The 16,566-nt window shown below is 40.5% G+C and overlaps 2 protein-coding genes across 2 annotated transcripts; one reads left to right on the top strand and one right to left on the bottom strand.

Moving 5' to 3' along the window:
• Positions 1 to 572: 572 nt before the first annotated feature.
• On the bottom strand, positions 573 to 6,059 carry naa10 (N-alpha-acetyltransferase 10, NatA catalytic subuni). The gene is made up of 8 exons (XM_075476692.1): positions 5,883 to 6,059; positions 5,632 to 5,730; positions 5,482 to 5,540; positions 3,075 to 3,120; positions 2,879 to 2,994; positions 2,676 to 2,720; positions 942 to 1,026; positions 573 to 848 (listed from the first exon to the last, which is right to left on the bottom strand). Exons 1-8 carry the CDS (start codon positions 5,901 to 5,903, stop codon positions 681 to 683), a joined length of 639 nt encoding a protein of 212 aa, XP_075332807.1. The 5' UTR covers positions 5,904 to 6,059; the 3' UTR covers positions 573 to 680.
• A 1,069-nt stretch (positions 6,060 to 7,128) lies between these two features.
• LOC142390264 (ceramide kinase) lies at positions 7,129 to 15,918 on the top strand. Its single transcript, XM_075475657.1, has 13 exons — positions 7,129 to 7,548; positions 11,004 to 11,099; positions 11,229 to 11,366; positions 11,860 to 11,988; positions 12,140 to 12,203; positions 12,316 to 12,461; positions 12,547 to 12,621; positions 12,714 to 12,866; positions 13,132 to 13,237; positions 14,080 to 14,183; positions 14,475 to 14,671; positions 14,765 to 15,081; positions 15,283 to 15,918. The coding sequence occupies exons 1-13, from the start codon at positions 7,425 to 7,427 to the stop codon at positions 15,395 to 15,397; spliced, it is 1,764 nt and encodes a 587-aa protein (XP_075331772.1). The 5' UTR covers positions 7,129 to 7,424; the 3' UTR covers positions 15,398 to 15,918.
• Positions 15,919 to 16,566: the final 648 nt, after the last annotated feature.

Raw genomic sequence — 16,566 nt, 5'->3', positions numbered from 1 at the left:
TCGTGGTATCCTTTAAACTCCTCCTGCGTGGTTCAGTATATGATGAGTTCCAGAATAGACTCATCTCTCATTAAGTTTAAACTTGGCAAATTTTTTGTAACATTGAAACTAGGATTTCTGATGTTCATTAAGACATGTTCTTTTTTTCCATAAATTCACAATCAGTTTTAAGCAGTACAACTAATTGTTAGGTTTTAATTTAATCACACAGGTGACAATAACTGTGTCAACTGAACATCTTATTCATTGTAATGTTAATGTATTTTAGTGTATAAAAGCCATTTCTGTTGTTCAGTAAATGGAGACATGCTTAATACGAAAGGTTTACCAAAGATATTAGTTTAAAGATTTATTTGTAATAACTTTGTTTTGTAACAGAGACTAAACTGAAAGGTAACAAGTGAACTCTGTAAATATCAGTTCTGGTCATGACGGGGGTCAATCGAACAAAATCATTTAGGCCAGTTATTGTTTTTGTTTCATTTAGATAGCACATCGGTTCATATCCAAGTTCATCACAGCTGAAAAAAAAAAAAAAAAAAAAAAGGTTTAAGAAAATATGGAGATGAAAATTGTTGTAGCGCCCTTTATGGACAGATAGCCAGTCAAAAACAGAACAGAGTTAAAAAAAAGAAAAAAAGAAGGTGATGATGCTTTCAAAAAGGTGTGGAACTGCAGTGTCATTGTGAATCAGAAGAAGAATCTTTAACGTCTGTGCTTTCTGTTGCCTCGCTGACTTCACTAAGCTCCTTGCTCTCTCCTCCGCTGTCCCTCTCGCTCTCTCTCTCATGGTCGCCAGAACCCGAAGGTGCCTCTTGACCCGACACACGCACACCAGGTTTCCTCAGCTGTAGGTAAAAGTATAGAAGAAAAAAGAATATGGATCTGCTCTTCTGAGAACCACTAAAAAGGGGAACCATTAAAATATGAATCAAAACCACCTCATCAGCCATGTGGGCCAGATCCCTCTTCATAGCGTAGGCATCCTCCCCATCTGCGTAATATTTGGGCTCTACTTCACTAATCCTGGGAAGAAATAAGAGAACACTTCAATTAATGACACATTATACTTAAATCTTCAACTTCAATGTGAAATTTAGGTTTTTTTGTATGTCAACTTTCTGGAAAAGCTGAAAACCCAAAGTATAGACCTCTTCGATTGGAAAAACCGTTTTGGACCTTCACAAAATACCTAATTTGAAGTCAATTATTCATCTAAATCACCAGGCCACACACTGCATGATCTCTGCTTAATGGCTAGTTTGGCACACAAAGAATGAAAAACTACCTCAATCGGAGCAGACTCAGCCTTCCAGGAGGAGTTCCTAGAAGAAACTGAATCTAAAGCAAACCATCGCAGACACAGAAGATGGAAAGAGGTGCTGCAGTCATGTAGTTTGGGAAACATTGTGGCTTTTTTAACATAAAAGCCACGTAAACCTAGAACCCCATCCTCTTTCACACAAAGTCACGAGCTCATTCTGGCCCAAACATACTTCTGAGTGTGAAAAAAAACATACATCTACATGCCGTAGTGACATGTAGCCAACTTGGGGTCAGTATCAGGAATAAATGAGACATGAAGTTAGTTTTTAACAGACAAAAATGTGAAGTGATCATAGCCCTCTTTTTTTTTGTTGACAGTTAATGTGTCATGCCAAATTGTGCCTGCATGCAGCCGGGTGACGTCCGCTCGGGCAGAAGCCACAGACATTGCAATGATGACTGCCCCAGACCCAGGCATAAATACCACATATATTACAAGTAATGCAACCGCATTAGGACAATAATAGAGGTGTAGATATAGACATGTGTTGATCTACGCAGCAGCATCCCCACAGCAGACATCACAATAAAGTGACAAAAAGTGGTGTGGAGGTTTCAGAAGACATTTTTTTTTTTTTTTTTTTAAAGAGAAAGAAAAAAGTCGGCCGTGTCAGCTGAATCTTGAGAATGTAACGGACGACTCTGCACAGTAGAAAGTCAGAGGACAGCAGTTGTAGTAAGCTTAACATTTGTTTAGGCCTTGGCACAGACCTTAGCTGTGTGTTCACCAACTCTAAACTGCATCAAGCACTGTCAGTGAGTATAACTTTATCTGAGGTTGTGCCTCGACGCCAATTTTGTCACACAGCTGCCGCTTTCATTTCATATTTTCTTAGAAATGCATGACATGGACCGTCCTATATTTAAAGTTGCTTTTTTTTTTTTTTTTTTCACCCACTCGCCGCATAACCTTTTGTGTGAAGTTAATGGTAAAACCGAAGCCTCAGCTGACTAATATGCTTTCATCAGTGTGCACAAATGATCAAACAAAGCAGGTTATCAGTATGAACATAAACACAAACCATTTAGAATAGAACAGTTTGCTCTCATCGTTGTTAGCGAAGAATCCTTTGCAATATGTTCTCATAAGCCAAGTTCACCATAATGCTCTTTTTGATGCAACTTTTGACACCACAATTCAAATCTAATCAGCAAACGGATACTAAAGACAGGCACATACCTAAATATCATGCATAATCTGGAAACAGGTGTGAACCTCTTGATTTAGTCTTCCAAGTCTACTCTGAAACTTCTGAAAGTCAATACTATGGCCACCAAGGATATACTTGTATCACATTTTTAAACAAGTAACATCAGAGAAGTCAGAGAGGAAAAAACCCCAAACTTACTGGAACTTTAGTGTGTTTGAGTACAGGTGCAGAGCTGCCCGGTTGCTGCAGTGGGGAGAAGAAATACACACAGGACTCTTAAAAACAGGAGCACTAATACACATGCAGTCAGAGAATGAGCACGTTTTGGAAATAGGGAGCCGGGCAATGTTTAATCTACACAAAACCAACGTCACAGCAGGAGAAATAACAAGGCAAAGTACCTTTTCCGAACGTGAAGGGAGACATATTTAGCATTGAAGTTCTCTATCATGGCCCGGCTGGCCTGGTCCATGAGTTTCTGAGCCAAACCCAGACGTCTGTGGGATCGCTTCACCGCCTGGATTCCACACGGAGGGTTAGACGCAGATTTCTCAACAGATATGCACATATAAAATGGTGTGTCTTGTTTAAACATACCAGTGATGTGATATGTCCATGGGGCACATCATCTGGGTCCTCCTCCCTAAAATGAACACGGAATAGTTATTTTAGACTCATTATAGACCTATATCCAATCTCCCTTTTATGTCTAAAGTTCTTGAAAAAATAGTTGCAGCTCAGCTTTGTGATCACTTACACAGAAATAATCTGTTTGAAGAGTTTCAGTCAGGATTCAGAGTGCATCATAGCACAGAAACTGCACTGCTGAAAGTTACCAATGATCTCCTCTTAGCCTCTGATAGCGGACTTGTGTCTGTGCTTGTCCTGTTGGATCTCAGTGCTGCATTTGATACGGTCGATCACAGTATCTTATTACACAGACTTGAACATGTTATTGGGATTAAAGGAACTGCATTAGGCTGGTTTAAGTCATATTTATCTGATAGATTTCAGTTTGTTCTTGTAAATGAAGAATCTTCCTCACACACCAGAGTAAGTCATGGAGTTCCCCAGGGTTCTGTGCTTGGACCGATTCTTTTCACTTTATACATGCTTCCATTAGGTAACATTATTAGACAGCATGGCATAAATTTCCATTGCTATGCTGATGATACTCAGCTGTACTTATCTATAAAACCAGATGAACCCAATAGGTTGGTCAGACTACAAGCATGTCTTAAAGACATAAAGACCTGGATGACTCAGAACTGTCTGCTTCTAAATTCAGACAAAACTGAAGTCGTTATCTTTGGACCTGAGCGTTTCAGGGAGAAACTGTCTAGCTATATAGTTACTCTAGATGGTATTTCCTTGGCTTCTAGTTCTACAGTGAGGAACCTTGGAGTTATTTTTGACCAGAACTTATCATTTGACTCGCATATAAAACAGGTTTCTAGGACTGCCTTCTTTCACCTTCGTAATATTGTTAAAATCAGGAACATCTTGTCTCAGAGTGATGCAGAAAAACTAATTCATGCATTTGTTACTTCAAGATTGGATTACTGTAATTCTTTATTATTGGGCTGTGCCACATATTCTCTGAAAAGCCTTCAGTTGATCCAAAATGCTGCAGCCAGAGTTTTGATGAGAACTAACAGGAGAGATCATATTTCTCCAGTTTTAGCTTCTCTTCATTGGCTCCCTGTTAAATTCAGAATAGAATTTAAGATTCTTCCCCTTACATATAAAGCTCTTAATGACCGAGCTCCATCATATCTTAAAGATCTCATTGTAAGATATTTTCCTAACAGAGCACTTCGTTCCCAAACTGCAGGTTTACTTGAGGTTCCCAGAGTTTCTAAAAGTAGAATGGGAGGCAGAGCCTTCAGTTATCAGGCCCCTCTATTGTGGAATAAGCTGCCAGTAAATGTCCGGGAAGCAGACACCCTTTCCACTTTTAAGACCAGGCTTAAAACTTTCCTTTTTTATAAAGCTTATAGTTAGGTCTGTTGAATCTGATAGTGTATCTGCTAGTGTGTCTTGTTCTGCCTCCACCTCTGGCACCCTCTATACTTTCATTACCCCCTACCCGAACCAGGGTTTGAATCCCATTCCCGCTTATCTTACCTCTTTTATTTCTCCCCCTACCCGAACCAGGGTTTGCATCCCCACCCCGCTGTGACTGGTGTGCAGTTGGTGAGAGGCTGAGGTAGCTTGTGGCTGTAAAAAGATGGTTGTTGTGGTGTGAGGAGCAGATCTATATAGGGAGTATAGGGAATTACTCACTGAGTCTGGTCCTTTATTTTATTATTTATTTTTTCGTTAGCACAAGTTTCTTGTGTTTACCTTGAATAGGGATGGCTCAGGTAATCCTGAAACATCCCATAGTTAAGCTGCTATAGGCCTAGACTGCTGGGGGGCCTCATCTGTCACACCTTTCCTCACTTTACTCTCTTTATGTATATGTGATATTATTGTGGTCATTAACTCGTGTTTCCCTGTTCCAACAGATATCCTTTGAATGGTGTTACAGTGCCGCCGCCGCCCCCTCCCCCCTCCCCCCTTCCCCCTTCTCCCCCTTTCTGTCTTCTCAAACCCCAGCTGGTCGAGGCGGATGGCCACCCTTCCTGAGTCTGGTTCTGCCAGAGGTTTCTTCCTGTTAAAAGGGAGTCGTTTCTCTCCACAGTCGCCTCAGGCACGCTCAGGCTGGGAGATTGGACCGAAAAACAAAAAGTTTTCAGTGCAATCTGTTGGTTTTCTTAGCTAGGAAATTGTTTTTGAATTGGCTCTATATGAACGAATTGGATTATTTTATGAATTATGATTATTATTAATTAATTGAATTCCAATTGGCTTGAATTGGACTTACTATCTAAGTGCCTTGAGATGACATTTGTTGTATTTGGCGCTATATAAATAAAAATGAATTGAATTGAATTGAATTATTTGGTAGATGATGATGATCAGCTGATAGGAAGTTGTACATGAGGTCACAGGTACTCACATCTTTGCCAGCACATAACCCACGATTTTTCCATTTTCGTCCTCGGCAATATATGAGAGCTGAAACAATGGAGACGGACACTGTAAGCATTTACGACACAGGAGCAGAGGCATTGGCAAAGTCAGGACAATCAGGAACACTGTCAATCACCTGAGGCCAGGACAGCCCGTGGTAGAAGTAGTATTTCATCTGATAGTTTTCTGGAAGACACAGCAGGTTGCAATGCTGCATGTTCATAAGGTCTTCCGGCTGAAAAAAAAAAGGCGTCACAAAGATGTATAGCATGATGCTAAACTAGGTGTTACCTGGTCAGCTAAAATGCAGGGTGAGGTGCTCAGCGTTAGCTTAGCTATACTCTTAGCTAAACAGCGTGGTTGACGAGAGGATTTCAGCACACTTACCCGCGCGTTTCGTATGTTCATTTTGTTAGTCGACTTCTTACTGGGTCTCGGGAACAAAACTGAATTATACTGCTCCTATCAAACTAATCATAATAATTACACAATGGGATTGAAGTATCTTTTCACGCTAGCTAGCTGAGTCGTCTTGCTAGCATGGCAAAGAGGAGGGAATGCGCATGTCACAAAAACGTTTCCGGTAAAAAAACGTACAGACATTTCACAATAAAAGTGACTTTTCCATACATCGATTTTATTTCGGTGAATTCTTGTGCGTCGACAAAAATGATGTGTGTCTTCGGCTCAGATAAACCCACACAGGGGTGCATAGGTATAATTGTTGAGTGTTCCGTTATTTGTTCCTTTGTTCTCCTCTTCATTAGCATAGACATCGCATATCTTATTTCCACATGTTTACATGTCAGTTTTAGTCTATATTTGGATGTCATAATTGAGTTTTTAAAAAAACTTGTTATTTAATAAATCCCACAAATTTTCTAAGGTAATAACCATCGAACAGGTTTGACCTCAAGCTAAAAGGGTAGTTTAAAACATAATATAGGTTGGAAAAGTAACAAATATGTCAAGGAAAAGAAAAGAAACAAAAGTGAAGGTGACAGTGGGTGAGGAGGGGAGCTCCATAGCTTAGGACTGTTTGTTTCTTCTTCTTCATCAAAATAGATCATCTCAAGATGCCACTGATTTATTTACAGCATTTAAGAGGGCTTGTTGTCTCAGTCACTTGGATCAGTTGCCTGTCAGTGAGTATCAGTTAGACTGTATTCACATCGGGCAATTTTTCCAACACAAGGTTGTGGTCAAACAAACAGCGACAGAGTTTACACAGAAAAATCAGACTCTCGACATTTGAATCATACATGAAATAAAATGAACACAACAATTGCAATTACACACACATCATTGCTGTTTTTTGTATTTTTTTTTTATCAGGGCTGGGCAGTAACTACAATGGGTTCATCTGCTTGAGTATCAATAGTTTATCACTTTGATCATTTTGATCATTGTACCACTTAGCCTTTACGACCTTTAGCGTATATCTTATATATATATATATATATATATATATATATATTTGCCATGGCCTAGGCTACTAATAAACTATAGCCAAATTCCTCAAACACTCGATGTAATTGGGCACAATCCCTCAGGTAAATATCTATCCAATCAGCAGTGCGCCATGCAAAACGAGCAGGTGTGCTACGGGGAGCGAGAGGTTGCGGATATTTTCAGTCTTACACCCCTGAGCGCTGGGCGGTGTCGTCAACACTTTACCTGAGTGTGTTTGAAGGAGAGAAAAAAAATAAGAAGAAGGGGAAAGAAAAAAAGAGCCAGGGCCATTCAGACGGAGATAAAAACTTTCACATGTCGGGAAACAAAGGGACTGTGGCTTGTTGATAGATGACGAGACCAGATTGGCAGCCTGCTGTTGATTTTCAGAGATGTAAAAGTTATGGGTGTAAAATGTGATCTGGGAATTGTTTTATGGACACGGGAAGACCAACGTGAGTGACAGCATCTGTCCAGATGGAGACTGACCTGAGGTTGGAGTCAAGTTTGTGGGTCGGCAATAAGAGATACCTGGCTGTCCTTACAGGCTGGCATTTGAAGTGGACCGAGGTAGATAAGAAGAATCGTGATAAGAAAACAGGTAAGCGTGCATCCACTGTAGGTCAACATCATGTGATCTAACAGCGCCATAGAAACTGGGAGGTGTTGGGTGTCAGTGAGAGCAGCATAGAAATAGTCGCAATCGCATAAACGCGTTCAGTTAAACAAAAAAATATGTATGTATATATATATTAGGATGATGAATAGAAAAAAAAAAACATGAAAAAGAATTACAGCTGATTCAAAAATGTTCTCTATCTGCACTGGGTACCATAAACAGCACAGATGGCAAGCGTTATCCTTTAATGTATAGTCTTTACGTGTAGCCTGGGAAACACAACAAACTATAGCAATAAACACATAGCAATCTTTTTACAGCACAAATTAATCGGATCTTTCCATAAAGGAGGCGCTGTATTTAAAGCACCTGCGAGCAGAAAACGCGAAGAACGAGTTGAACAGCACAAACAGGACACATACCTACCGAGAGGCAGTTTACTGAAAACACAAGCTGCGAAACGATGCCAACACGCTTTCTGGCACAAGATCACAGCCTGTCACCAGATGTCTCAGCTAATTTACTTTATTTTTAACCCACTAACAGGAAATGGGTATTGATATGAAGATAAAACAGATTAATATGCGTCCAATGAACAAATGCACAGTTTGTTGTTTTTAGATGTGTTTAAAGGGAATGGCACTTTCTGATTTAATGTGATTGATTTGCCTTTTCCTTGTGGCAACACTATGTATTGTAGGGGATGTGCAGTATTGACATAATGATGAGCTTGTTTTGCAACAATCTTCTTTGCATAATAGTTCTAGGGACGTCAGAGCCAGCTTCTGTATCTGTTTCGTAGAGTCAATGGTGCTGGTGCTGCTGCCCCAACAGATGGCTGCAAAGCAGATAGTACTCTCCGCAACAGACTTGTAGAAGATGTGCAACATCTTGCTGCAAACATTAAAGGACCGTTACAAGAAGTAGACTCTGATCTGTCCCTTCTTGTAGACGGCCTCGGTGTTGCCAATAACAGTCTCTCCAGGACTTTTGTGGTGTGAGATGTTCCGGCAACTGGTCTGTAGTCACTGAGGGCAGATGGATGAGATATGTTTTAGGTACCAGTAAAGGACGGAATGACTTCCACAGCACTGAAACTTTCTCCAGACTCAGGCTAAGGTTGAAGAGGTGCTGTAGAATCCCACATAGTTGTTCCGTACAGACCTTCAGGATCCCTCCATCTGGGCTTGCAACCTTGTTCAGGTTCAGCCTGTCCAGCTGCTTCTTCATCAGACTGAAACCTCCTCTGCCACCCCTTCCAGTATGTGAGTCTTTTGCAGTGTGCCCTGATGTGGAGGGAAGATAACAATGTAGAGTTGTGACAGTGATTCTGTGAGTCAGGTGAGGAGCATGCCGAGTGTTGATCTGAAATGAACCTATTGGAAAAACATGTTCAATCAATTGGGTCTGACCAGACTTCCATCCGTATGATTCCTCCTCTCCTTTGAGCCTGTGATCTTTTTTCCATCCCTAAGCACACACCTCTCATGTTGCTCTCCCAGAGTTTGTTTTCCACCTTTTTTCTGTACACCTCCTTGCTTTATCTTATCTCCTTTTTCAGCTGTTTTCACAGTCCTCGATAACGACCGGTCACCCTCCCTGAAGTCCTTCTTGTTCATGTTCAGCAGCAGAGTTTTCAAGTTATTGATGACTCATGGGTTTGATACTCAGGAAGCACCTAACTGTCTTTGCTGGAATGATACGTCAACAGAAGTTGATATAGCTCGTCACACACTCAGTCCTGACCACCCCCTTCAAACTATTTTTGATCAAAGGTTGACATTAAATGATGGGTGGTTTTCCAAAAGGACGAGAGGAAGAGGAGCTGTATCCACTTGCTGCAATGCTGGCATCTGCAGCAGATGTAGTTGTGCTTTACTTGATATGCTTTTCCTTTGAATCATATTCATATACATTTTTGGATTACATTTTTGACCAATCAGAGCAGTAATGTGTCTCAAAGTGTGTGTAAGCAGAACAGAAATGATAGAGGCTGTTAATTAAATAATGTCCATCATCTTTGAGTTCCAAGCAGCAGTTGAGGTTATCATGGGGATGTCAAGAGAAAGTTATTTGACTCTTAACTAACATTTTCTGCATCATTGCTATTTTATAAAAAAGAAAACAACTCCTATTATCAGTGTTTTACAGGCACCAAAAGGCTTTGCCACACACATTGGTGTTTCTGCTGTTAAAAAAAAAAAAATGTGGGCGGCGAATCAAAAAACTCTTGTCTTGGTATTGGAGTTGGGGCAGCTGGTCGTATTCTTAACATTTGGAGGCTTCAAGCGCAACAAGTTCCAGACTGTTGGCTTGAAAACAAGTTATCCAATGTTTTGTTCAAATGATGCCGAATGAATAAAAATTGCGGCAAGTTAAAGATAAAAAAAAATGTTTGATCTGGATTTTTTAGCCTTCTCCAGTCTTTTTTTTTTTTTTTAGTTCAGTCGTTTATTATTTCGGAAATGGTTCGTGTGTTTGAGAAAAGTAGTCATACAAACAAGTCAGTTTTTTTCACGTTTGAACTTTGTTTCCATGACGAACAGTAGCCTAAGTGTAAGTGGATAAATAAAAAAAGAGACTGTCGTCCTTCCAAAAATGTACCTTTTTTTTGAAAAAATGTACGTTTGTACATGCAGGCAGAGATGACCTATAATTTGATTCGGTGAAAGTGCAAATTGTAGTGGTCTTGAGAGCGACTTCAAACTTCATATTTTAACCTGCCCAAGTACTTTGGATTTCTAACTCTAACCGAGTGATGCTTTTCTAAAGCCAGTCATGAAGTTTTGTTGTAACATTTTATGTTTATATGTAACAAAGGCAACCACCAATATGGTATCTATGACCATGACAGCTGTATTCTAAATAGAATGCATTTTCTAAATGTAAATGTAAATGTACTTTATTTACACAGCCCTTTACAGTGAAAGCAATAAAATACAACAAAATCAAATAAGACAAGTGTCATCATACTACTGGGTATTAAAAGCCATCCTAAATGAGTAAGTTTTAAGCTTAAATTTGAAGAGGCCTAGGTCAGAAATGAGACTTGAAAATTTTAGCCCTAAACATAGTATTTTCTAACCCTGTCAAGATGTTTTTTCCCCAAACTTAACCAGAATGTGACAAAAATGTTGTAGTAGTAAAGAATTGTTGTGTTATTGATGAAACGTATCTTAGAAATGATCTGCGTCCCTCAAACGCCCAGTGTTTAAAGTGCTGCATTCAACATCTCTATCTGCCACTTAAAATTCCGACATGACATATGACATCTTCTAGTATTATAGCTCTTCATTCGACCTATGTTTTTATTTCTGGTACAAGTAAAAGATACTCTTTGCAAGAAAAGTTTGCCGTCTTTCTGGGGGTTGAAATATCATATTAATTGTATGCAAAGTTGTATATCTGCTGAGATTTTCACTGTGTGCATTTTGAAGTTTCAGTGCCTGTGGCTGAGGTGTTCGGAGTGGAGGAGGGTCGGGTGGAGATCCTACCCCAGAAATCTGTGGAGGATACGGACAAAGGTTTCACAGGTGTGTTTACAAGGGAGACTCAGCAGCCCCCTCTCTCAGAGCATACTGCTTAAAATAACATAACCTGAAGTATTGCTTATCTTAGGATTTTGTCAGACATGTTTTTATTTATTTGTCACCTATCTACAGTTTTCTACGTGAAGCGTAGCAGTAGCGGGGGCTCCTCTGGGTTACTATGGAGACTGGGCCAGACCCAGTTCAGCTGCCCCAGTCGGGTTCTCAGAGACCAGTGGATTAAACATCTAAGGACTGCTCTCAAAAATCACAGTAGGCATTGATAATTGCACACTAAGGCTGCGGCTACACGGAAACGTTTTTCACTGTAAACGATACTTTTTCTTATCGTTTCGCTGTCGCGGCCACACGGAGCCGGCGTTCCCACTACCCCAAAACGATAGTTTTTGAAAACGGGTTCCAGAGTGGGAAAGTTTGAAAACGGCCTCGTTTCGTTTCCATTGTTACAGCTAAAACGTTTTTGCGTCAGTCACACGTTGACGCTGGGAGCCAATTTTAACACTTCTCTATTGTCTCACAGCGTGGCGTGACACAGCGGCGTGTGTACTGCATCGTTTCATCGTTTTCATCCGTTCTCGTCTGGACAGCAGCGCGTTTCCGTGTGGTCGCAAGAATTTTCGTACCCGTTTTCAAAAAAAACCTCGTTTCGTTCTCGTGTAGCCGTAGCCTAAAAGACTAAGCTATACTATCAGCTGCTTGTCAGAAGCTTCGAGTTAACCTGTAATATTCTAAATGTACCTTTCAGGTCCTTTGCGTCCTCAGAGACTGTTGGTGTTCATCAACCCATTTGGAGGAAAGAAGAAAGGAAGACAGATCTACCATTCTCTGGTTTCCCCTCTGTTTGAGCTGGCTGGTATCAGCTCACATGTAATAGGTACATTTCCACTGAGCAATATGTCCGTTTTGAGAAAAGGTTCATTTGTTACTGATAAAGTGGCTAAAATCTAACAGTTGGCTTTAGACTCATCTGCTTGATTCTAATACCAGTTTTCAGTGTGCATATAATCATGAAATCTATTGTTTAGTGACTGAGCGGGCAAATCAGGCCAGAGACCACCTCCTGAAGAAAGATCTGACAGGCTTTGACGGGTAAGCCCTGGAGCTCTGTGGGGTAAATACTGTGGTAAGAGAGCATTATAACAGCTAAGCCTGCTGGGAGGTGCTTTCACATAACAGAAACCCTTGTGTTTGTTTTTAACAGTGTGGTCTGTGTGGGTGGGGACGGCATGTTCAGTGAAATACTTCATGGTGTTATTGGGCGGACACATCAAGAGGCAGGCCTTTGTGAGAATGATCCCGATGTCACTTTGCAGCCGTGTCCACTTCATATTGGCATCATCCCTGCAGGTTACTGTTGCTAGGTATTCATAAATCCATGGCATCCAATTTAGAGTTGGGACACCCACTTTTTGATGCACTGTTTGTATTGTAGGTTCTACAGACTGTGTGTGCCATGCCACAGTGGGAGTGATCGACCCTGTTACTTCAGCTTTGCACATTATCATTGGTGAGGAGGGATTTTTCTTTTGAGTTATCACGGTTTTGTTGACTTTTTGCTCTACTTATATGATCCGTCTGATTTCCCAAAACACCTTGCAGGAGACTCTCAGCCTCTGGATGTGTGTTCAGTCCATCATGCCTCCGCTCTGGTGCGCTACTCAGTGTCTCTGTTGGGCTATGGCTTCTATGGAGATATACTGGCTGAGAGTGAAAAACATCGCTGGATGGGGCCTCTCAGATATGACTATTCAGGTGTAGACTAATGTTTCATATTTAGAAGAGAAATAACTGCACGCTCAAATGCATCAGATGCTCTCATAATTTCTATAATTAAAGTCTCTTTTTAAGTGTCACTGACGTCTGTGATATGACCGCAAAGGAAGTACTTTATCTGACCAATGTGTTCCTTCTTTGAAGATTTTTTTATCATAAAACCACAGTGTGCCCTCTTTTATAAATTATGAGAGTGTCTTGTGCTGTGTATTTTCAGCTAACATAACTGCTCTTCTTTGTTTAGGCACAATGGTGTTCCTGAGCAACAGAAGCTACACAGGCACAGTTCAGTATCTACCAGCAGACCCACTGTTCTCCAACCCTAGAGATAAAACACGCTGCCTCTCAGGGTAAAACGCCTACTTATGACAAATAAGTGACATGACATGCAATTTATTAAACTGAAAAGCACAATTAATAATGAGCACAAAAGTAGGAGAGAAAGACAGAAGGTAAGAAAGAAAGAAAGAAAGAAAGGATTAGTGTGCACACAAGCTTGATGGAGTTTTAACACCATAAAACTCGTGGGCGTGTCATCTGTTGAACAGGCTACTTCTCTTTTCATGAAGCTATTTCCCAAGCACCTGCTATTTATTCTGTGGATGTTTAGTTTTCTCTATCACACATACGAAGGTTGAGACAAATTTCACTTAAAAAGTTATACCACAGGAACAATGATCAAGAAAAGGTAGAATTATTGGAATAGGCAAACAAGATATGAACTAATGAAAGGCTGTTGTATTTTTGATAACCATTTCACTCTCAGCCTTTGTGTGTCCTAATCTAAGTTATCTGAGAATGGGGATGATTTTTTTTTTTTTTGTAACCCTAAACCCCTTTAATTAGAAGGAGCGAAAGTGTTGATGTGGCTAGTTTCATTATGTTTCAGGAATCAGCGAAATGGTTCAAATTCAGTTTGAGACACCGTAACTGCTACCACCCGCAGCAGGGACTCGGGTATTGGGTGTATCTTATGTAGGGTAAGAACTCTGACAGGAGGAACTTGATCTAGATGAAAGGTGAGCTTCAGCCTCCTGTTAAGAGTGTCTGCCACAGTTTTTGTTTGAGGCATCTGCCTCTGGCTGTCAGCGAATAGTTTACAACACTCCTATTAATGAGTGTCCAGGTCTAGGAGCTTGTCATTGCACAGACTTCAAGCAGTGAAGCTTTGTGCTGTTTTTGTGTGTTTCAGATGTGGTGTGTGTTCCAGAAGCACAGAAAGGCTTTTTCCCAACTCCTCCGATTCAGGCTCCCTGCAGAGCTCTTGCTATGGCCATATCAGAACTGACTCAGAAGGTAAAACATGTTTTAGCCTGTTAAGTCCAAATCATGTATACTTCAAAGGATCTTTTTTTGGATTATTTATTTGTGGATTATTTATCAAATTTATTGCACCTTTTAAATTGCACACTTTCATCAGGATTTCTACATGTAAATATGGCAGAAGAAGCAACAACATAAATACTCAATGATTTTGTTGCAGAAATATGTTATTGCAGTAAATATTAGCTCATCAGGCTTTTGATTTGTTGTTGTTGTTTTTTTGTGCCTTAATTTGCAGTCCTCTTACTCAGTCTTTCTCTTCAGATGAGTGGGTGAGTGTGGAAGGCACATTCAAGTGTGTGTCTCTCACGTGTATGTCCAGCTCATGTGCCAGAAGTCCTCTGGGCCTCTCTCCCTCTGCCCACCTGGCGGATGGAACAGGGGACCTCATCCTAGTGTGGGACACTCACCCTCTGGGTTTCCTAAAGTTTCTCTACAGACACACTAGCACACAGGACCAGGTATGGCATGTTCGTGTGAAAACAAAGCTCAATTTAAAAAGTTCCAATGTGAGATAAAGTACTTGAACCACAATTTTTCTTTTCTTTTCCTAGTTTGACCTGCCGTTTGTGGAGGTCCATCGTGTGAAGGCGGTCCGTTTCTGTCCGGCAGGGCACAGAGAGGAGGAAGGATACGAAGAATCTGGGTGGCCAAGTGGTGGGATTGATGGAGAAGAGACAGGATATGAGGACACAGGAGGCAGAAATGGATCTCAGCAGCACTTGGCAGAGAGATCTATGGAGCGAGTGATGACAAAGGAGGAGAAAACGGCATCCCCCTTCATATGTGGCCTGTGCTGCAAAAAAGCTCCCGATGTGTCGGTGTGGAACTGTGATGGAGAGATTTTACCTTTCACTGATATCGTCTGCAAGTAAGAAAGCTCAACAGCGTACTCCGTGTCTCACATTAGATTATTTTCATGCATTTCAAGGAAATGCTGATTATTCATCTGCCCATTATTCATATGGTATATAAGAAAAAAACATATGTGCAGAATACAAAATACTGCGCTTATGCCAGTATTTTCTTTTTGTCACCAGCATTGTTTTTACTGTGTTCACCTTTTTCCCAGGATTCATGGTCAGTTGGTTCGCCTGTATGCCAGGGGGATCGAGGATGGAGCTGTCATACACAACTGCGGCCAGGAGGGGACCGAGTGTAAAAGGACGAGCATCCTACAGAGATAGTTTCATCTTTTGGATGATGGAGAAATGGGAAAATGCTGAAATAACTGACATTTTTTTGCAGTCTGTCAATGCCAAAGGGTTCATGTATTTCAGGTACTTTTATGTTTTTTTCACTGTAATCATGGGAAAGAAGTATTTATTCCTAAATGTGTTTTTTTTGTGTGTGTGTGTGTATATGTGTGTGTGTTTGATGAATATGGCTCCTTCTACACTTTATGGTGCAGGTTTTTCTGCACAAATCTTATATAACCTGTTACAATGTGTGTGCTGGTTTTGGTCTGGAAAGTTTTTTGTCAACTTGAGCTTCTGAAGAATAAAGTCATGGAAAATGATAACAGAAGTTAAACTGCAAAAAAAGAGCTATTTATACAATAACCTTTGTACTGTCCTGACCTTTTTTTTAGTGTTTTATTATTGCCAGTATTAGTCGAGGGGAACTTTCTGCTCTGTTTAGAACAGCTTCCTTTTTACTCTCTAAAAGCAATCATAACATCAACATCTAGTTCTTGTTTTACCCAAACTTAACTTGATTATAAATTGATAGAATGAAAAAAAAAAAAGGTTTTCAGCGTTTTTAGTAACAGCACAGTTTCCCATCCAAATGGATCATAATATCACTATTGACATAGTGCAAGAGTCCGAGAGGTAAAATTGTTGTAACACATGTTCATCCTTGCAGTTCTTCCCACAGCTCTCCGAGTTCAGGCACGATCACTGAATGCTCTGTTATCGGTCAGTATGTGTGTGTGATTCCAGCTAGGTTATGCACCTGGTAGAGACAAAGCAACGAGACACAACATCAGTATGTTGCAAGCAGCTGATAAACATTCCCAGAAATTAAGGTAACAAAAATGTAATCTTAAAATTCCCTTGCGCACGGTTAGAGATTAACATGGTGTTAACAGTTTTTCACAGTTTCGATTCAACTTAAAACACCGACCTGGAAGTTGTTCTCAGCTGGAGCAGGAGATTTTAATGGCTCTCCTTTATGCCTGTTATTAAGAGAGGCACCTTCTTTTACAAACCCATCCAACAAGTCCTCCTGGTAAACATACTAGTTGCCCTGGCTTTATGTCAATCAGGTTTTGCATTCTCATAGTTTAGTGATGACTGAAAACATGTGCCTGCTGACAGTAGAGAACAAGCTTTGTCACTTTTCAAGTAACCCT

This window comes from Odontesthes bonariensis, chromosome 10, assembly GCF_027942865.1.
Source record: "Odontesthes bonariensis isolate fOdoBon6 chromosome 10, fOdoBon6.hap1, whole genome shotgun sequence".
Lineage (NCBI taxonomy): Eukaryota > Metazoa > Chordata > Actinopteri > Atheriniformes > Atherinopsidae > Odontesthes > Odontesthes bonariensis.
This window is presented reverse-complemented; position numbering and strand designations above follow the sequence as displayed.

Excerpts from the sequence above, each read along its gene's own strand:
- LOC142390264 (XM_075475657.1), top strand. The coding sequence starts at position 7,425 with ATGGAGACTGACCTGAGGTTGGAGTCAAGTTTGTGGGTCGGCAATAAG. Across the intron at positions 11,100-11,228 it reads TACGGACAAAGGTTTCACAG|TTTTCTACGTGAAGCGTAGC; the intron begins GTGTGTTTACAA and ends ACCTATCTACAG. Across the intron at positions 14,184-14,474 it reads TATCAGAACTGACTCAGAAG|ATGAGTGGGTGAGTGTGGAA; the intron begins GTAAAACATGTT and ends CTTTCTCTTCAG.
- naa10 (XM_075476692.1), bottom strand. The coding sequence starts at position 5,903 with ATGAACATACGAAACGCGCGG. Across the intron at positions 5,541-5,631 it reads ACGGGCTGTCCTGGCCTCAG|CTCTCATATATTGCCGAGGA; the intron begins GTGATTGACAGT and ends CCATTGTTTCAG. Across the intron at positions 849-941 it reads TGGCCCACATGGCTGATGAG|CTGAGGAAACCTGGTGTGCG; the intron begins GTGGTTTTGATT and ends TTTTACCTACAG.